The 21,563-nt window shown below is 47.6% G+C and overlaps 1 protein-coding gene across 15 annotated transcripts in view; it reads left to right on the forward strand.

Moving 5' to 3' along the window:
• The window catches only part of DEPDC5 (DEP domain containing 5, GATOR1 subcomplex subunit), a 110,190-nt gene extending 88,892 nt beyond the window's left edge, over positions 1–21,298 (forward strand). For all 15 annotated transcript variants that reach the window (XM_081037144.1, XM_081037150.1, XM_081037157.1 and 12 more), the window contains 7 exons: positions 927–1,035; positions 2,307–2,531; positions 11,006–11,175; positions 14,175–14,346; positions 16,882–16,942; positions 19,913–19,995; positions 20,180–21,298. In XM_081037144.1, the coding sequence (XP_080893270.1) occupies positions 927–1,035; positions 2,307–2,531; positions 11,006–11,175; positions 14,175–14,346; positions 16,882–16,942; positions 19,913–19,995; positions 20,180–20,472 (1,113 nt within the window). In that variant the 3' untranslated portion in view covers positions 20,473–21,298. The remainder of the gene's footprint in view (positions 1–926; positions 1,036–2,306; positions 2,532–11,005; positions 11,176–14,174; positions 14,347–16,881; positions 16,943–19,912; positions 19,996–20,179) is intronic.
• The last annotated feature ends 265 nt before the right edge of the window (positions 21,299–21,563 follow it).

Genomic DNA, 21,563 nt, shown 5'->3' on the forward strand with positions numbered 1-21,563 from the left:
ACCGGTGCCTGGCTTGTTTGGCACACAGTAGGTATTTAGCAAACGCTTACTGAATTTAATTACACTGTTCAGAGCTGGAATGAAACTAGAGGAGAAGAATGGAAAGGTCAAGTTGGTTGGCTGAGGCAGTTCACACCATTCCGTCCACACAGATCCCGCCCCCCAAGAAATCGGTACTGTTTGCTGACCAGCTGGGTTGTCATCACTGAAATGTAAAATCAGTAACTGATTTGAATAAGCGTGAAATCCTCAGTTCTCTGAGGGTCTTAGTAGGCTGTTTGCATGGCCTTTGCCTGACTGTGTGCCCAAATTCCTGATAATTGTAGTTGTTCATACAGTGAATGCCACTATCACAGTTAAAATGAACGAAATGAAAGTACACGCATCAACATGGGTAAATGTCAGAAGCATTAAAATCCAATTTACAAAATGATACAAGTATTGTTCCCTTTATGTAGAATTTTAAATCCCACAAAAATACCTCTTATTCTTTATCAATACATGTCTATGTAATAAAATTATTAAAAACGTGCCTGAGAGTAACATTATACTCACTATTTGTTTCTGGAGAGAGAGGAAGAGGATTGGGATTTTGAAGAGTCCATAGAGATTTTTTTAAAATGAAAAGATCAGAGGTCAATGTAGCAAAATGTTCAATTTGTTAAAGTCAGATGGTGGTATGCTTAGACTTTCTTTATACTTTTCTGTATGTTTGAAATATTTGATGATGTTATAATAAGCATTTATACTTTATAAAGTCATTTACACCAGGTACATTTAACAGGCAGTCGTCGTGGCTGATGGGGTGGAGGGGAAGGTCTCCTCAATGCCCCTGTCATTCCCTTGACTCCAGTGCATAACTGAGGGCGGTACCTGTAAGATAGCCCTCTGCAGACATTTCAGAGTCTCAACGTCTCTCCCTCCAGAAAATGCTGGAAGAGCAGCTCATCACGCACGCATCTGGGGAAGTCTGGCGGACCTTCATCTACGGCTTCTATTTCTACAAGATAGTCATGGACAAAGAGCCCGACCGAGGTCAGAGATGAGGCGCATTGTGTTGCCCACAGGGGCTGGTGTTTTGCCTGGTGACTTGCTCTTTCAAATGACGCTGCTTCTTGAGCTCCTTATGTCACTTTGTATCCTAAGTTGACGGATCTGTCAACTTCCTTGAGCATTTGTACTTAATTTTTAAGCATAACCAATGTGACAAGGTTTTTTTTAAAGCTGTAGTATGTCTTTGGGGAGAACAGTGTGGATGGAAGATAAAGAGGCCAGGGGCCTGGTGTGAAGAAATTCCCAGGGGTCATTTTTTTGGTAGCTCTTTAACTGTAGTGCCCCCCACCCAGTGTGGGTCGTTCTGAGTCTGACATGATGGGCTCTAATCTATAACATCTAGCACGTTTTACTTACTAGGCCTGCAGACTCCATTTCTTCCCCCAAGAAGACTATCAAGTCCTAGCAAGTTTTCCAAGATATATGTTGAGGTTTTTGTTTTTTTAAATGAGAAAAAGGAATCCCCAAGAGGGAAGCAATTTCTAGCATGGTCAGAGCTGGCTCGCATAGCGCTGTAAGCAGCCGGGATTCAGGCCAGCGTCTCCAGTGCACCCAGAGCACGCGGAGCCTTGGCTGGATGACTCTCATCCTGCAGACAAATGGCTTCTCAGCCTCCGGGTTTCAGGAATCGTCCATCAGATGAAGCAACTAGTACCACGCCTGTGTTCCCTTATCTGAGGATGTGTCAGAAGTGGATCTGCACGGGTTTTTTTCCTTTACCACTAGCGTGTCCGTTGCTACCTCCTCCCTTAAATTCTGAGTTTGACCAGGACATACTTTACCTTCAAGTTGAAGAAATTCCAGTTACTGTTACATGCTGTGAAATGAAAGATCTGAAACCGAGGATAAAGTATTTTTTTAAAATTGAAGTAAAGTTCATGTAGTGTAACATTAACCATTTTAAAGTGAACAATTCACGGACGTTTAGTACATTCTTAGTGTTGTGCAACCACCACTCCTTTCTAGTTCCAGACCATTTCCATCACCCTGATAGGAAACCTTGTACCCATTAGCAGTCACTTCTAAACTCCTCCTCCCCCAGTCCCTGGCCACCGCCAGTCTGCCTTTTGTCTCTAAAGATTGGCCTGTTTTGGACATTTCATTTAAGTGGCATCATATACTATGTGGCTTTTTGTGTCAGACTTCTTTTATTTAGCCTAATATTTTCAAAGTTCAGCCATGTTGTAGCGTGTTTCAGTACGAAAATAAGTATTTGTGCTGAAGGTGCTTTCTCTCCGCTCTGCCTTTCCCAGTGGCCATGCAGCAGCCTACCACCTGGCACACGACAGCGGTGGACGACTTTGCCAGCTTCCAGCGCAAGTGGTTCGAGGTGGCCTTTGTGGCTGAAGAGCTCTTGCACTCTGAGATTCCTGCCTTCCTCCTGCCCTGGCTGCCCAGCCGGCCAGCCTCCTATGCAAGCAGGCACAGCTCCTTCAGCCGCAGCTTTGGAGGACGGAGCCAGGCAGCTGCCCTTTTAGGTACGTGTCCAACCCAGATGGGGCCTGGGGATGTGCTGGCAGCGAGTCGAAGGTACGATGCCATGGGACCCAGGATTAGAGCTGCAGGGGCCACTCTGCCTGCACTGTGGGCTCTTGGGCTGGCTTCTCCTTGCTGAATGGGGCAAGCTCATTATTCTCCCATCTAAGCAACAATGTTCAGCAGTTCTCAAATCAAGGCACAGTGCAAAATCTGCATGGAGAGGAGAGAATACACAATGTGCCCACTTTTCCCAAAAGACTCAGGATTCAGGGGACATGAGCTAGTGCTCAGTGCTGGCTTAGTTCCTGCCAGAGGCCTTCCCTAGGACTGTAGTGTCCTAGGACCTCAGAAGAGGAAAGGACCTCAAAGGTGGCCTGTTCCAAACACTCGTACGGAGCATGAATCTCCCTCTGACCTTCCTCCCCAAATGTGCTTACCCCATCGAGGGGTGTAAACAAGGACTTGTCCCTCCTTTCCTCGGTGTCTGCAGCTCTAAGATACGGGTGAGCACCTGCTTATTGAATGGTGGTGACCTCTGATGGAAATAGGGACCACTACATTGGAGATGGAATGACGGGTTGAGATGTGAGTGTCTTTAGAAAATGTATGACCTAGGCAAGGAAACATGAGATTTATCCCTTAGGTAGGTTAGAGAGAGCCTGAAAAACCTCTGGAAGGAAGGAAGCAAAAATTAAGTAGACCAAACTCTAGTGAAATTCCACCACCTAGTTAGTTAGCTTACAACTGCTCAGCTAATTGGAATGCTAACCTAGCTGGTAGAATGGATGACGTTAAGAGTCATCACAGTTTTAGATCCTCTTGGATCTGGCTGTGGCTTTGACCTTGCTTTAGACCCTCCCCCCAGCATACCCAGCACTGTGTGTGAGAAGTGAAGAGGGGTAGAGAGGACAGACCCTTGAGACGAGCTGCTCCTCCTTCCCCACAGGCAGTCACCACTTGCCCTTTTCCCTGTGTTGTATTTCTAACTCTACCTCCTTGAGGCCTTTTGGAACAAAGAGGCCACATGCTCCCTGTTGGCCTGGGATGTTCATGTCCCACAACCTAAGCCACCTGGAGCACCACCAGAGCTTGGTACCAAAGGCAGTTGGGCACCTGAAAGAGCAAGTAGTAAGCGCATGTATTTTATGCCAAGGACGGACCTAGCAGCCCATTAGAAGCAGCAAATAAAAGGGCAGATACTCTGATGCCAGTGGGAAGCAAAAGCCAACAGCCTAACAATGAGGGTGGAGTCAGGAAAACCTATTACAAAATATAACAAGCCCAAGAACTTGTAAGTGCAGCATTAATCATTCATTTATAATGCTGGGTCCCGTATGAAAAGCTTCTTAAGAAATTAAGTTTCATACCATTTCTGCGCCCTCCCCCCCCCGCCCCCCGCAGCCCCAAATCAAGCTTATTTTTACTAGCCAAGTTTTAAAGTCTACTTTCTCCTTACAGGTAAAAGTTAAGGATTTTCATCTTCTCCAAGGAACAAGGAGATAAGCCTGAAAGCTAGGTGCTTTTACATACGTACTGAAGAGAGAGCTGAAAAGTCAGCATCCCACTCTCTTCAAGCTCATTTTCTGAGATGAAGACACAATGAGTTACTTTAAATAAATATTGGATAGAGTATGGTAATACTTTATGTATCTTGAGAGCTGAAGGAAGCAAAAAGATTTCTGAAGAACCCAAATAAATGCTACAAACTGAGGTGTCTCCTCTTATAGGGAGAGTCCCTCAGACTAGCACATAGAGCTGCTTGCTCGTTCTAGGTTCTTACAAGTCTGGTTACACGTCACTCAGTAACACCCCAGATTAGAGGCAGAGAATGAAGGGTACCCGGTGGCAGCAAGTGTGCTACCACATCATAGAAAAATGTCTTACAAAACAAATCGGTTAGATTTGGGCTCCTTTAAGTCACGGGGTAACATTAGAGAAATTCCTTTTTTTTTACAGTGTTCGATAAAAGGGCTTAATCTAATGTGAGTGTTCTCCTACGGAATGCACAAAACCACAGAGCAGGGTTTCTCAACCTCGGCACGATGCATGTTTGGACCAGATCGTTCTTTGTGGTGGGGGGCTGTCCTGTGCATCGTAACACGCTTAGCAACATCTCAGACCTCTGCTCACTAGATGCCAGTATCACTCCCCACCCCCACCCAACGTGACAAAATGTATCTGGACATTGCCCAGTGTCCCCAGGGGAGAGCAGAACTGCCCCCAGTTGAGAACCACTGCCTGAGAGGGACTCGAAGGATTCCAGTGAGGAACCCACATCTGGGAGCTCAGCAAAACCTGAGAGGCCCTGAAGCTCATCAGTAACTTCCCTACACAGTTGTCAGGCTAAGGAAGTGAGCATTTTTAGGGTTGGGGGCGGAAGGAATAGTGCAAACCAGAGCTGGGCATTTAGAAGGAAGCGCTGTTCTCTGCTCTGTCCTGGCCCTGGGCTCTCCTTGTGCTTTCCGTGGGGACATTTGTGGTGGCGTTAGCTCTGCCTGATGTGGTGCAGAGGTGATGACAACGTTCATGCCGTGATTTCTAGATCGTTTATGTGTCAGGCGTTGTACCAAGCAGAAAATTACCTCATTTACTCCTTGTCTCCATCCTGGGATTGATGCTATGATTTATGTTTTAGAGTTCATGAAACCGAGGCTCACAGAGGTAAAGTCATTTGCCAGAGGCTCTGCTTCTACTAAATGTTACAACTGGAATTTCTTCTCAGGACTGCCTGTTCCTGGAGCCTGAGCCCTAACCATATTGCACTCTGGCCTCAGGAAGATGAAAGTCAAAGCCGGTCAGGACATCACAGGATTTGCGTGATGGCCCAGGTCCAGGGGCAGCGGCTATCCTGAGTGATGAGGGACACTTATGTCCCCGCCCCTTGCTACAGAACCATAGCTCTTACCGAAAGGGTGGCTTTTGTTCCTCTCTCTGCTACTCTCTGTGGTCTTTCCAGCACACTCACTCTGCTCCCCACTCCAGCAGCTCCAACCCCACCAGGACCCACAAGTAGTTGATCTTGCCATATTGTCCACTGTCCCCACCCACCTCCTGTCTTCATTTCCCTTGCTGCACAGCTCACAGCCATCAAACCTCTAGCCCCGGCTTCCCCACCCTCAGCTTTCTGTGTCACTGAGAAAACTGAAGCACTTGGAAGTAAACTCCAGATTCCCACCTGCCATCTGCCCTCCCTGTAGCCATATCTGCCCACCGTGAATGAGCCACCGTGCTCCTCTCTATGGCCAGTGTTGCCACTTGTGCACAAGACCCCATGCCGCCGCACTCAGGGCAGAATTCCAATAGTTATCCCCCCTCTCTCTGAACTCTCCTTCTCTACAAAACCATCCTCATCAATCTACAGACACTCGCCCTCTCCTTTTGTCAAAAGCAAAGCAAAACAAAACCATAGCAAAAAAATCTCCAGTCAGATTTCTGCCCATTTGCTCCGCAGTTACTGCGGTCCTCCCGTCGCTCAGGCTATGGTCAGTCCTCAGTCCTGGCCCTCCTTGCCCCTTCAGCAGTTTGTCAGATACTCCCGACTCCTCCCTGAAGTGCTTCTTCTACTTGGCTATCGGACTCTGTGGCTTTCCTTCTCTTTTATCTGCCTCCTTTGTTGATTTCTCCTTAGCTCCCTGGTTTTTAGCCTGGCAGCACCCGGGCCTCCATCTGCACCCCCATATCTGTACCCCATGGCATCTCATCCATCCTATTGGCCTTCATGACCCCTCAGATCTGGTCATCCCCAAATCTGTCTATCCCAGACTATACCTTCCAGTTTGAGACTCATCCACCCACCTACTTCCTGGACATGTCCACTTAAATAATGAATAGAAAGTGTGCAGAGTTCCTGCTGTCCTCCCGCTCACACACACACACCTGCTTCTCCTTTAGTCTTCCTTTCTCATTCTTGTTACTTAGGCTGGAGAATTCGCTCAGCTTCACACTCCTGCTCTCCTACCCTACATCCAGTCCATTAGCAAATTGTGTCTTCCTTCTCTACCCACCTTCGATGTGGATCTGAAATCGACCGCTTGTTACTATCTCTTCTACGACCGCTGGTGCAAACCACCATCATCTGCATTATTGCAGTCACCTCTGATGGGCCTCCCAACTTCCACACTTGCTCTCCATAACCCACTCTCCATAGGATCCAGAGAGACCCTTTTGATGTAAGTCGGCTCCTGTTCATCGTCTGGGCAGGATCCTATCAGGGCTCCCAACTCACTCGGAATAAAAGCGAGTTTTAGCAGCCCACTGGCCCTCCGTGATATGGCCCGCCGCTCAGCTCACTGCCTCGTGCTTGCTTGGCTTCACCATGCGGGCTTCTGTGCACTGCAGTGATCACACCAGGCACCCTTCTGCTTCAGGCCCTTTCCTGCTCCTCCTGGGGCCCTGTCCCCCCAGGTGCCCTCAAGGCTCCCTCACTTGCTCAGGTCTCTGCTCCCAGGTGACCATATGAATGAAGCCTTCCTTGACCACCCCCAACCTGCGCTCTGGGCCCCTGACCCTGCAGCTTAGTCTCCTTTGCTCTTCTCTCTTCTGCCCTTGTGTGTGTTTGCACAGGTCGTGTTTTCTCTGCTTCCACAAGGACCTAAGTTGGGTGATGAATTTTATTTCATTTGCTGGCTGTCTCAGCACCTACAACAGTACTTGACACATAGTAGGCTGCAATAAATGTTAGCTGAATGTTTGAAAAAATATGAATGAATGTAGTTTGGCAGAATTGGGGAAAGTTGAATTTGGGACATCTGGTCAGACTCCAGACCAGATGTCCCAAATTCAACTTTTTGGAGGCTAAGCAGTTAATTGTCGAATTGTCGATAAAATGATAATTTTATCTTTCACTCAGGGAACAGACAAGCCCTGTACCGGCCCCAACCCGTTGGCTGCACTTAGGCCATAGCAGTTAGAGTTACTGCTGGAAAGTGCTTCAGGAGCTGTCCCTTTTGTAACATCATTTTGGTCCTAGAGGCGGTCTTGACAATTTCTGTATGAAGTCCTTATTTTGAAAGTCCCTCAGCGGGCTGCAATAATCGTAAGCTCAAAACGAGATTCAGATCATTTCAGTTTAGCTTTTGTTCTTCAAAAATTGCACTTACAAAGAGGAGCAGCATATGGAAAAATAAGTCGTAATTCCCAAAATGAGGGAGAGTAAGGGAGAAGAGAGGACTTGTCTTCAGGTAGTTTATTTGTTAGCAGGCGGTCTTCACCTGGGCCCTACGCATGGGCATTAGAGGGTCAGTGATTCTGCAATTAGGCAGAATCTTGCCTGTGCTCATGATTTCCAGGAAGACATATTTCTATTAGCTTCTCAGTGGCTCCATGATTGTTATAATGGAATTTCACTCCATCCGCTTCCTTTCCAATCACCCCTCCCACGGAAAGTGGGTTTCTTTTCCTTTTAAACCTGGCATGCCTATTACAGCTAATTCTATCCATTACCATCCCCCAGACCTTTGTGTTAGGATAGGAGATACTTCTTCCCAGCATTTATTCAGATTAGAATATAGACTTTTGCTATGTCATTTATTTAAGCAAGAAAGATTAGTTGTCTTTAAATTGGACTCTTTGGTGTTGGTTTTTTCCTCAAAAAACAAAAAAAGTGACATGATTTACAGAGGGAAGAAGGCCTGTGTATCACTTATGACCTCCTACTTTTTATTTATTCATTCTGACATGAGAAACATGTCTAATTCCCAATTGGAGTTTAGCAGAGGAAAGCCATTTTGAAATGCCTGACAGCGGCACAAGCTCCTGCCTGGCTGGGCCCATGGTGGCTCCCACTTCCGTGTCCTTGTCGTTGTGTCGCTGGGCTGCAAAGCTGCAGGGGCATCTGCAACCCTGGAAGGAGCAGCACCGCATCCCTTAAGCCCACGCACACACCTTGTCCTCTTCGGCCTTTTCTTGACAACCCGCTGGATCTCAGGGTCAGAAGGGGCTGTAGAGCACCGTGGTCCAAACCCTGACGCTTGCACATTTTCTCTAACACTGATAAGTGAGGAGCCATCTGGTCTTTGAAAATTCCTGCCAACAGAGCACTCACTCCTGAGACCACTCAGTTCCATCACTGGGCAGCTCTGGTGGTTTCGCTGAGTTTCAGTCCCCCTCCCTGATTTCGTTATTTCTCCTCTCGGGACACTAACCCCCCACTCCGCTCATTAATAGCCCCCTCCCTGTGACTCAGGTGAAGGTTGCCCAGCCTGCCCCTCCTCTGGGTTTGCAGGTGTTAATTGGATTCACGGATGTCCCTGTCTCAAGGTGAGTGAGTCAGTTCTCATGGAACTCAAGTAGTGATTCAGAGAACTCACTGAAAACTGCTCCTCACCTGGGCTCACATCTTGGTCCACATCATAAGCCTGCTGGCAGCATCTATGCTGTCCAATCTGACTCCTGAAGTAGGAAGCCAGTGGTATCTTGAGAATTCGGCCGAACCATGCACTTCCTTGGGCTTTCTTAGATCAGCCTGTTCTGAACTTGATATGCCAGATGTGAGGTCACTGCTGGTGTTTATCGAGTGCCCTTTCTTTTGTGACCAGGGGCTTTTCAGCTGGGGAGAAATACACAGTGTCCAAGATCAGCAGACAAAGCATCCTTCCTGTTAAGTAAAGAGTTACTCTGGTGGTGTCACGGATCAGGAACACAGGCAGAGACAAACTAATTTTAATGAAACTTTAGCATCGGAGCCACCAAGTTCTTTAGCCTTAAGTATCAGTGTCCATGGGCATCATGGACCAGCCTCAGACTGAGCATCGGTGAGCTCGTGGCTTAAACCGGGAGGAAGGAATAACAGGAACAGGAGGAAAGGGAGGAGAGTTACAAGTGAGGGTGGTCAGCAGAGAAGGAAACAGAGTCTGTGACTCATCCACGTTTCACGGATCCTCATTTCACCTCTGAAGTAGCTGGGTGGCACTGCCTCGTTCTGCAGACAAGAAACTAAACCAGGGGAGGTAAGGCAACATTCTCGGGCACATGGCCAGTAAGTGGCAGAGCTTAGCACTTCCGACTCCGAGTGAAGAACGTTTCCCATTTTGCATGTTCTGGTTTTGAGAGAATGGTAAGCCGTCCACCGGGCAGCTGGATATCTTCTGCCTGGGTGCCATTCAATGTCCTAGCGTTAGAGCCTCTGCCTCCCAGAGACGTTCCTTAAAATTCCTGACTCAGGAGCCATTTTCTCCTTGTCAGTGATAAAAGCCACTCGGGGCTTCTACCTGCAGAACCCAGAACTAAGCTGACTCCTTCAGATAAAGAAATGTCGTTGGACTCGGGTGCAGGGGAGAAGGAGGGGCTGATAATGGTTTATAGAAACTCGAGGTCTGGCAGTGCCCTCCAGGCCTGATCTTTTTTCACTTCTGAGCCTGTTTCAGGCCTTTAGTCTGTTCAGGAACTTGATCGTCTGACCCGTCTCTAAAACATTCCTCTCTTGGTTGTATAGGATTTGTGAGCAGGAATCCCAGATAGGATGGTGAGCTAGTTGGATACTGACCTGGAATTTTCGAGCAACACGTAGTTGATGGAACTGGGCATTAAGCTTCATTATTAGGTTTTATTTCTTGAGGAAAGATTATAGAACTATTGGCTGCCTGGGTCGAAACCAGAAAAGCAGGACCCCCTCACTGTGGTCTGCGTCACTGGTCCAATTGTGTCCCTTCGTGGGTCACTGGACTCAGAAGATCAGTTCAGTCCAGCTGAGGTTCTGACTCTGATCTTGGCCAAGGCATTTCCCCTCCTTGGGCTATCATGTATTTCCTCATCTGTGAATGAAGGCATTGGGTTAGGTTAAGGGGAGGCACACTGTGTTTTAATCAGCCAAATCTGGCCTACTGTCTATCGGCTGGTTGGTTGGTTTTATAATAAACTTCATTTCTAGAGCACTTTTAGGTTCAGAGCAAAATTGAACAGAAAGCACAGTTTCTATTTACTCTCTGCCCCAACACACACAGCCTCCCCTACTGTCAACATCTTGCACCGGAGTGGGACATTTCATTACTATTGATGAACCTGCAGTGATACATCATGACCCAGAGTCCATGGCTTGCATTAACCTTCACTCTTGGTGTTGTGCATTTTATGCTTTTGACAAAAGTATAATGACACGTGTCCACCATTATAGTATCACACACAGTAGTTTCAGTGCCCTAACATATCCACCTATTTCTGTTAATAAAGTTTTATTGGAACACAGCCGAACCCATCCATTTACGGAGTAAAGTCAGTGGCTGCTTTTGCACTCATGGCAAAGTTGAGTAGTTGAAACACAGACCATATAGCCTGCAAACCTTAAAATAGTTATTATCTAGACTTTTACAGGAAACGTTTGCCGACCCCTGGAGTAGATGATTTCTAGGAAGCTCCTAGAATCTACGATTTTCTATTAGGTGATTCTGCATTTTCATATCTGGACACTTAGTTATTTGGTCTTTCTCCTCATCCCATTCTTTTTCCCTCTTGGGAACCCTCCTATGTGCTGACATAGCGGCTACAGTCCCGGAACAGAGGACTGTGACCCTGGACGTGGACGTGAACAACCGCACAGACCGGCTGGAGTGGTGCAGCTGTTATTACCATGGCAACTTCTCCTTGAATACAGCCTTCGAGATCAAGCTCCACTGGATGGCGGTGACCGCTGCGGTCCTCTTCGAGATGGTGAGAACCTCCTCTCGCTGTGGACCTGACTTTGGCTCACCTTCAGAGGGGCACAGTGGATGTTTAATATTTATGTCACACTTTTTTTATTTTTTTCCTAGTTCAGGCTCCTTTTTCCTTTCACTTGGATTATTGAAATAGCCTCTCAAAGAAAATGTTAAACACAGGAAAAAATTCAAACAGTCAAAAAGGGTGTAGTTCAGTATTTCTAAACCTTTGCACTACTGACGTCTGGAACCGGATAATTCTCTGTTGCAGGGGGCTGTCCTGTGCATTATAGGATGTGGCCTCTACCCACTAAATGCCAATAGTACACCCACCTCGTGACAACCAAAAATGTCTCCAGATATTGCCACACGTCCCCAGGAAAGGGATGGAATAGGGCCCCCAGTTGAGAATCACTGAATGAAAAGGAAATCTCTCTCCCCTCACCCTGCTCCCTGGGGCTTCCATCTAAAAGCAGCTCCCTACCACTTTGTTGAGTGTTTCCAGAGAGATTCTAGGCATATACAGAGCCATGTGTAGCTTTTTTTTTTTTTAAACAAATTTGGTTGCCTGTGATATATACTATTTACATTGTGTTTTTCCTATTACCTATACATCTTCCATACCAGTGTAAATAAGTTGGCCTCATTGTTGTTTGTTTTGCTTCATTATTTTTAAAGGCTGCAGAATATTCTGTTATTTGTTTGTATCATAGTTTACTTGATCAATCCCTGGTGAATGAACATCACTGCTTTTAACTCTGGTTCTCATTGGGAATGGTGTGGGGTGTGATTTTGCCCCTATCGGGACATTTGGCAATATCTGGAAACATTTTTACTTGTCACAAATGGTGGGGGAGTGTGCCTGGCATCTAGTGGTTAGAGACTAAGGATCTTCCTCAGCATTCTACAATGCATAGCATAGGACAGCCTCTACGACAAAGAATTAACCAGCCCAAAATGTCACAAGTGCTGAAACTGAGAAACCCTGTTTTAATTGGTCTTCTGCCTGTCTTTCCTCTCTCTAATTAGGTCATTCATTGCTCCTGCACTAACAAGCTACCCCTGCCCTCCCCCTAGCCCCAGTTCCCGTGTCTGTAGAATAAACTCTCTTTGGCCAAACTGTCAGGAGCCCTTTTTAACCATCCTTACAGTCTGCTACTCTATATACTCTGTCCTTCAAAAAGAATATTTTTCTGTGGTTTCAACCAAGTCCCATTCCCCTCCAACACTGGCCCCAAGCATCTATCTCATAGCACAGCTGAAAGCAGCCAGAAAGTTCAAAAAGAATTTATGAAAAACTAAGGAGGTAGCCACAGAGAAATCAGCACAGCGTCAGCACAGCAATGTGGAGTCTCTGTCCAGGACTCATAGGCCCAGTTTTGTCCCACCAGCCATGGTATCGTGGGGAAGAGACTTGTCTAGGTTTCTGTCTGCCCAGCCCCCGTCCACCTCCACGTGGCGTTAGCACCATTGAGGACCCCTCCCCTGGAGAGTCTCTCAGGGGAACATTCTTAAGGTCCAAATTTAAAAAGATGCCCAGCTCCCCATCCTGCTCAGTTTGCAGAGGACACCAGCTCTTCCCCAGCTGGTTGGCACCGGGATGACCACTCCCTCCGGCAGAAGTAACCCTCTGCCCCAGTAGGCTAAGCCTCCTCCTTGGAAGCCCTGTCAGATAATCCTATCTCAAAACAACACAACCATAACATTAACACACACATATAGTTACCATTTGGCCAGAAGAAGAGTATTTCCTCAGAGAAATTTATTAGGTTGGTGCAAAAGTAATTGCGGTTTAAAAGGTTAAAAATAATTGTGAAAACTGCAATTACTTTTGCACCAACCTAATAGCAACTATTTATTAAAAATACTCTTTTCACATCGATTTGTATAAAATCCATTGAAAGCTACTAATCCTTTTATCATTATTTTGTTAAGTTTTTATAAATCTCTATTGCATGTTTATTTTAAGGCAATGTTCAAAATTGTTATAAATCAGATTTTATTAGGATAAATATTTATATAAAATAAAAAGATCATTGACTAAGCTTTAGAGATTACTTTGGTCAAACAGAAAGCTTGGCTTTTGTGTTGTTGTTGTACTGTTGTTATGAGTGTGTCTGGAAAAACTAAGTGGACCCCTTCATTTTTAACATAATTGTATTTGTTTAAGTCAAGGTGTGGCCCAAACTGTAGTTTTTTTGAAATAGTATTTGACACAAATCTTATCTGTATGCCAGAGCCACATGCACCAATCAGCTTTTTAAAAAAAAACACAAAACAAAAACAAAGAAACAAACTAAAAACATACATGAGTTTTATGGTTAGAAAAGTATCGTAAGACTTAGAAAACAGCCACTGCTCCCTAAGAAAATGTTATTAATGGGAAGGCTTGTCTTTACGCCCCAGTAACTTTCCTGTCCTGTCAGTCTTCAGACAGACAGCTTTTGGGAGTTTGCCGGAGAGCGGCTCTCATTCTGCCAGGTTAGGGCTTATCGCTTTTGGACAGAGGCCACCACAGTCATCTTGCACCCTGCGTCATGTCCCACTCAGCCATCCTTAAGTGGCTTGTTTTTCTATTCGATACTTTGGCCTTAGTAAATTTTTGATAAAGGACAAAATTGGAAGGACTTAACCTATGTCCTATGTCTTTCCTCCAACAGTCTATAGAATGAGAAGCGTTTTTAGGAGACAAGAAATAGCTCTCTCCAATCTCTTCCTCCCAAAAGAAACGCTGAAGTTGCAGGACCTTGGACTATAAAGAGGAAGTGTGTGCTTAACTCAGTTTTTCGAGTGTTCGTCGGGAGGTTAGACTGTGCATTTTCCTGCCCGGGACTGGTTTGGAGCCAGCGAACATCAATAAATGAGCATGCCAACCAATGTGTATGACGTCACCAGTATATGAACCTGCCAACCAATGTGCACGATGCCACCCCAGTGGCTTCACTCCTCGTGCAGTAATTTCTGTTGTCTGAACAAACTTAGAGATGACACTGTTTCTGTGCTTTCCACCAGGTCCAAGGTTGGCATCGAAAAGCCACCTCTTGTGGCTTTTTATTGGTCCCGGTTTTGGAAGGTCCCTTTGCTCTGCCCAGTTACCTGTATGGCGATCCGCTCCGAGCCCAGCTCTTCATCCCACTCAACATCAGCTGTCTGCTCAAGGAGGGCAGTGAGCACCTGTTCGACAGTAAGAGATACTCCTCTCTGGGGGTTCTGTCTCCATGAGGAAAATCCCCTCTTTCCCCCAAGGACACCTCTGTAGGTTATTTAATCCATCCAGGCTGACGCATAGAGGCCGAAAGGATCTGGGTTTTCATCCTCATCCCTCACTTAGTGGCTGGGAAATCCTGGACAAGTCACTTAATGTCTCTGTGTCTCAAATTCCTTATTCCTCAAGTGGGGGCGTTTAGAGCTGCTTTGCAACTCAGGAAGACCCTTGGCAAGGCCTGGAGCAGAATGGTGGTTGGAAGAGGGTGTGATACTCCGTAAATCACAAGCAGCCCTGGTATTTTCCCCACACTGTCCTTCCTTTCTGTGCTCCAGCCTAACTGGTTTAGGCTGCGGGAATTTGAACCTCACAGGAGGCTTGAATCTGCCATTCCATGCGAAAAAGCTGAGAAAGGGAGGCAATGAAAGCAAAACAGGAAACAGTGTCCTATTGTGCAAATCTGTGGTGTGTCAGCACCTGGAACACTACACATGGCTGGAGCCCTGCATCTCAAGGAAGACAGAGCAGGAGAGGCTCGTAGGAGGACGGCAGGCAGAGCCCTTCCCTAGGAACACTGTTGTCAGTCTGAAAGGGAGAGCCCAGGGGGCCAACACCACCCGCTGTGCCACCCTCGTCCACCGTAACTCTGAGGGCATGTGTAGGACAGTGCAAACATGTATGTCACTTCACGCAGCGTGGAACTGCTTATCACCAAGTGCTCATTGCGCTGCATTGGCTGTCAGTGCACTCACAGGTGAACTTTATTAAAAATGGAAAGCTAGAGTTGCTGCTAATACATTAGGAGTCCCTTTAGTTTCTCAGATACAGACATTATCAATGTGAAAGGAAAAACTTTGGATGGAAGGGAGATGCTTTCTTCCGTGCCCTTGGAAGTCTGTCGTGGTTGGTGGCAGAGGACCGGCCCAGAGGGTGAGAGGTTTCACCAGGTCGGGGAGGCCAAGCAGTGTTCCTCTGCTTTGCCTGAGACAGGCTGTCCCCAGGGTACAAGCAGTTTTGTTCCAAAGGCCCATTTGTATATTCTTTGTTTACATCTTAGAAAACATTTTTGTATAGAAGCAATATTTTAAGTGATAGCTGAGGTTCCAGGGAAGCCCCACAGTGATCCTTAGAACTTACAAAGTGTGCCCTCTCTCTCTCTCTCTCTCTCTCTCTCTCTCTCTCTCTCTTCCTCCCTCCTTCCCTCCCTCCTTCCCTCACTCTTTCTCCTGTGCCCTCACTGTGTGGCTGAGACAGGACCATTTTTACAGTTCTGAAATACCAGATGATTATGTTCGTATCTGATGATTGTAAGGCAGGCATTACCTCATGCTGCTGTTTTTAATATGTTGAGGGGACAGACTGATCGTCCCCCACACCATCCAAAGACTCTTCTGGGGTTTTCCACCTTGACAGTGACAGCACAGTATTGCTCGCGGGACATTTTTATGTGAGCTGATGGTTTTCCCTGCCAGTTGTAACCCAGTCTTCAAGGCCAGCATCCTCTGTTGGTTGCCATGGTTACAGGGAACGAAAGTCCTAGCTTCAAGGAATCAGGGCTTGAATCTAAAAATCGATTTTCTTGCTTCTGTGCCGCTTCTTCCTGTTATCGCCCCTTCTGATAACAGTGAATTCAAAACCCTTAAAAATTTGCCAAGAATCTGCTGTGTATGTGTCTTTTCCTATTAAAGCCAGTCTTTCTTCTCTCTTGCTCTTTAGTTGCCCAGAATCCTCAAAGCTATCCTAGATAGAAGATTTCAAATGTGGAAAGAGTAATGGCCACCGCAGGCACCCCTTGCCTTAGGGATGTCTTGTGCCATTGCTGCTTCAGCCCACGGCACCTCAGTCCTGAGCGCAGCCCCACCCGTTGCCAGTTGCTGTGTGACAGGCTGCCCAGCCCTCTTGGTCCTCACACCAGCCCTGAAGGAAGAGCAAGGCTGGACCAAGGACATGGGTGATGGGGGAGGGCAGCGGTCTGCCTTGCTCCCGTCCGGAGCTGATCACTTGTCCCCAAATCATTTTTATGTTTATTTGCTTCAATTTCCCTACCCCTAAAATGGAGCTTATTATATTGCCTTTCCTGGTAGGGAAATGGAAGATTGGCAATAAAAATAAAAACCTTTTTTTTTATTCTTTAGAAGCAAGTAACATTCATTTAAAGCTTATCTTCTCTTTTCACTTCAATATCATGCTCCTTTCCGCTTGTGGCATAGGAGGTCATTAGAATGAGTCATATATTGAGTTCTGATAGCTCACACTGGTTGCTGAGGACTCATATTCATCCCCTTTCTAGATCCTGATAGAGCTTGGGGGAAGGGATGCTGAGAATACACTGCTGTCATTTTCTTTTGGATGTTCCACCTTGGGATGGAGGCTGGTCTTTCTGAAAGTAGGTGGTGTGGAAAAGCAGAGCCTGGGCTCCAGGGGGAAGAGCTGTCAAGAGTAGTGAGAAGGCCAGACCCAGGGAGAATTACAAACCTTGGGGGCAGAACTCAGCATTTATTCTTTTCCTTTCAGGCTTTGAACCGGAGACATACTGGGATCGAATGCACCTTTTCCAGGAAGCCATCGCCCACAGGTTTGTCCCTTAGCAAGAGAGAATGGTGGGAAGGCATCCTTATTTGTCTTGAATAGCAAGTTACCAAAGCCAAACCCAGTTTGTTTCATTTCTGGGTAAACGGATGTAGTCCACCAATGACAAATTTGCTGCTTACCTCTGATAGGACCCTGGCTTTGGTTTCAAAGGTAAGCACTACCTCTTCTGTGGCTGTTGCTTTTCAGAATGCATTGCTTTCTTCTTCCAGCTGAGAGGAGAGCAGAGAGCTCCCTTCTTAGCTTCCAATAAAACCCTAAGCCAAGCTATCCAGGCGATGACATGAGGTGAAAAATGATGAAATTTGTCAAGAGCCCCTTGACACACGTTAAAAGGACAATCAGTGGTTTAAAAGCAATAGATAAGTCGGGTATTTACTGGCACCTAATATGTGTTCCAGGGAAAGCCTTTCCTAGGCTCAGCTGTCCCCCCCTCAGGACAGTCCAGCTTTGTCTCCAGAACACCACTAAGTCAGTGTCCGATTGCTGCTGCTTGTTAATCATGGTGTAAATGAAGCCTCCTGTTCCTGCATCACTAATCCTCCTGCTGCACCTTCTTATTCAAGTGTCTTTAGCTGTTACCACCCCCGCTGTGCACACCGCCCCCTCCACAGACACACACAGTCGCAGGCTGAAGTCCAAACTCTGCAGCATCTCCTCTCCCAAGTTGGCACCAGCCTGCCTTAGACCTTACACTGCCCTTCTCTTCACAGGCCTGGCTCTGGTGCTCAGTCACGGCTGAGGAGTGAATGCCAGGGCATCTAATTTCCTCCTTCCAGAGGGAGGGATGCGCTTTGGGGCAGAAGGTAGGGAGTGCAGTGGTCAGTGGAACGGGCATTGATGCGGGAAGCGGACAGGCCTGGCTCAGCTCCGCCTCCACCAGCATCTGGCTGAGGAAACTTGAGCGAGTCCTGGATCTTCGCCTTTATCTTCTCACCCCTCAGGGGGTTGTTGGGAGGCTTCTCTGATGTTCCTGGCACCTAGTAAGCCATCAGTAGACAGAAATTCCTATGAGGAAGACCCCAGCCAACCGACCAGTTGATAAGCAGCTGTGACACTGCTCCCCTCATACTGTCACCAGGCAGTCGCTGCACCTTGCAGGCTGGATACCCCTCGGGACGTGGCCTTGGTTTATGAAATCCGCTTTGTTCTTCACAGCATCCTCCTCCAGCTCCCAGTCATGACTTCTTTCCACTATTGCCCTTTCCTCTTCAGCCTGCTTTTCCAGCCTTCCATTTCCTCATACATCTCCTGCCCTGTCCCTGTGTATCACTGCTCAGGACCCTGCTGTGTGTCCCTTCACCTAAACCTGCTCCCCTTTCTCACCTAGACCCCTTCCTAGACCCCCAACCCTCTATACCTGTCAGTCTTGTTCTATCAGGGATCCCAGGTCCTTCCACTCTGACTCCCTCCTTCCCTTTGGCCCAGTACCCTCTGTCCATCCATCACACTAACTTGGGGGCCTCTGGAGAACAAGGGCAAGGGCGTTCATTTTTCTCATGTTCATATCCTTCCATAAGGCCTAGCAAAGTGTGAGCAAAAATGTTCACCATGTAGCTTTCTGCATAGAGTGGAACTCTAGGTGGCACGTGGCTCTGAAATGAAACAGCCCAACTCCACCTCCATCTGGGCAGTTGGCATGAAATGAGTACAGACCTTTCCAGGAACTGGAGCTCCTACCCTCGTGGTCGTCCTGCATGGTGTGTTCCCCAGATTGACAGCGAGGGGGCCGAGGACCATGTGGTCAGATCTTTTTTTTTTTAATTAAAGGTTCTTCCTGGTGACCTAAGGAAGAGATAAGGCGAGAATCTGATTAGGCTGATCCACACTGAGTAAATACATGGCTTTGATTGAAAGTAGAGAGGAAGAAAGGCCAAACCCAAAGCCCTTCCTGCAAGTGATGGAAATAGCCTGTAGGTGATGGGGCTTGCAGTGTAGGTTAGCCTGTCCATTTCATTTGTATACCTGACTTCACATGTTCTCAGTCTATAATCATCAAATGCTAGGATAAAGCGGACATCTTATACAGGGGCTACAGCATAGCACCTCCCTGAGGAACTCAGTCCAGGAAAAAAGACAGGCATTTTACCTCCTTTAGTTCTGCTGACATCCCTGCCTTCATTCCATAAAGCCCTCAGACTCAGGGCAGGAGCCATATCTATTAACACATTCTTTACAGCACTCCTCAGATAGACCTGTAATAAATGTTCTCTGTGGAAATAGCAAAACCAGGAACAGAATAGGCCATAGACAAGAGGTGAACTAGAATAGCCATAGATGAAAAATGGCCCCTCCTGCCCGTTCCCAGAGCACAGCGAAGCAGAGAGCCCCAGAGTAGTGTTTCTCGGTTTTAAGAAAAGAATTTCAATTAAGACACTTCATTTCACTACAAAGTCTTTATTGAGAACCTACTGTGTGCTTTGGATCATTTTCACTTCAAAGTCTTTATTAAGAACCTACTGTGTGCTTTGGATCATTTTCACTTCAAAGTCTATTGAGAACCTACTGTGTGCTTTGTGTGGAAGCCATTGAGAAAAGGAAGAGAGGTGTGGCTAAAGTAAATAAAGATAAGGATCATTTTCTGGAGGACCTGACAGTCTCAAGTATGTGGGTAGGCACAGTGGGGAGATCTGATGGGACAGCTGGGGGTACACAGGAGGGAGAAGGTGGCTGGGCAGAGATGAAGGCTGGATGAGGAAGAGTATGGCCGGTGAGAGGGCTTTCAGCCACCATGGAGATGAAAAGAAGCTGGGCGGGAAAAGATCTGGTGAGCCACTGAAAAAGTAGAGGTTGTGACTTGGTGAGGACAAAAATAAGCAGCCTGAATGTTCCATTTCAAAAGAGATCTTTCCAGATCCCTTTAGCCCAGGCTATCAGAGAGTTCTATTAGTCACACACTCCCCTTGTCCCTTTAGCTAAGTCCACCCTAATCGGTATCTTCCTGTCCTTCCCTTAGGTTTGGGTTTGTACAAGATAAATATTCTGCGTCTGCTTTTAACTTTCCAGCTGAGAACAAGCCTCAGTACATCCACGTTACAGGTGAGGCACTCGGGGAAAACATGGGCATGTGGGCCCCTGTGGCAGGAGTGTGAGCCCTGGGAGGGGCCTGGCCATGAGCACAGGATTCTTCCCTCATACCAAGCCTATGGCCGCAGAATCACCCCAGCTGACCCCAGGCGCCCTCCTGGTGGCTGCCACTCACATCCCCCGCCTCTCCCCTTAGGAACAGTGTTCCTGCAGCTGCCCTACTCCAAGCGCAAGTTCTCCGGGCAGCAGCGGCGACGGCGGAACTCCACCAGTTCCACCAACCAGAACATGTTCTGTGAGGAGCGGGTCGGCTATAACTGGGCCTACAACACCATGCTGACCAAGACGTGGCGCTCCAGCGCCACAGGGGATGAGAAGTTTGCCGATCGGTTGCTGAAGGACTTCACGGATTTCTGCATCAACCGCGACAACCGGCTGGTCATGTTCTGGACGAGCTGCCTGGAGAAGATGCATGCCAGCGCCCCGTGAAGCCCACGGACGGGGAGGATTCCCGTCTTGCTGCGGATACTCAGCAGTAGTCAGGCTCTGGGCGGCAGATGTCAGTTTGCCACTGTCGGCAAGTGGGGGCCCCCGCTGCTGCTGCTTCCCCACAAGTGTTGTTCCACTCGAGGAGGAAGATTTGGGAAGCAGCTAGCACCCAGATCCCGTGGGAGGCCCACATAGCCCGTGGGAGGGCTTCAGTGCTGGGGGAGGGAGCAGGCAGCCCCAGTGAATGTCCTCGGAGAGGGGGCGGCTCCTCTGAGCGTCCTTTTCCTACACCATCCGTGGGCTATTCGGAGCAGAATCTGTGCTTCCTGCCCAAAAGTATGCACAGGATGTAAGATAATTTTGTGAAATAATGTACCATAGGCTCACACCAACTGTATATACCTGTACATAGCGGAAGCAGGAATAAAGTGCCACGTGCAGCATCTCTGTCCCCAGCCTGGTTCCACAGCAGCAGTTCCACCCTCAGCTGACAGTCGTGCCCTGTTGCCAGGGCTATCATGGTCAGGGAGGCAGCCGCAGATGGTGAGGACGGCTTTAAGATTCACTGTCTTGGAGAGTCTGGCTCTGAGTTTACTAAAAGGTGTCTGTTCACAGTCCCATGGGCCAAAGCAAGGAAAATTTCGGTCAGGCCTAGAGAGCAGGCGGTACAACCTACTAGGAAACTGCTGGCTTGTTCTCTGGTGCCTGCTGCTAAATGGGGGAGCCCAGCTGTGGCACGCAGAACTCATGGCGTTCTGAAAAAACAAAAATCAAAGGAAAAGCCTCAATTCTAACTAAGGTTTATGAGCCCATCCAGCATGATGCCTCAATCTTAGCGCCCCGCCCTAACCTGCTGGGGGTGTAGGGGATACTGTAGGCCAGAGGGGGACCTGACAGTTACTGCCACTTCTTCCCCCTCCCCCTGTTGACTTACCTCCTCAAGTGCTTGCACATCCATCCACAGCCCGCTGCTGCCACTCTCAGCCTTGCCCTCTTGCCTGGCTAGGAGGGCCTCCTATCTCGGCTCTGCTTTCACGCTATGCCATCCTCCACTGTATTTAAAAACCACTCTGACGGTGCCTGCCACTTAC

Source organism: Rhinolophus hipposideros, assembly GCF_964194185.1.
Source record: "Rhinolophus hipposideros genome assembly, chromosome: 24".
Lineage (NCBI taxonomy): Eukaryota > Metazoa > Chordata > Mammalia > Chiroptera > Rhinolophidae > Rhinolophus > Rhinolophus hipposideros.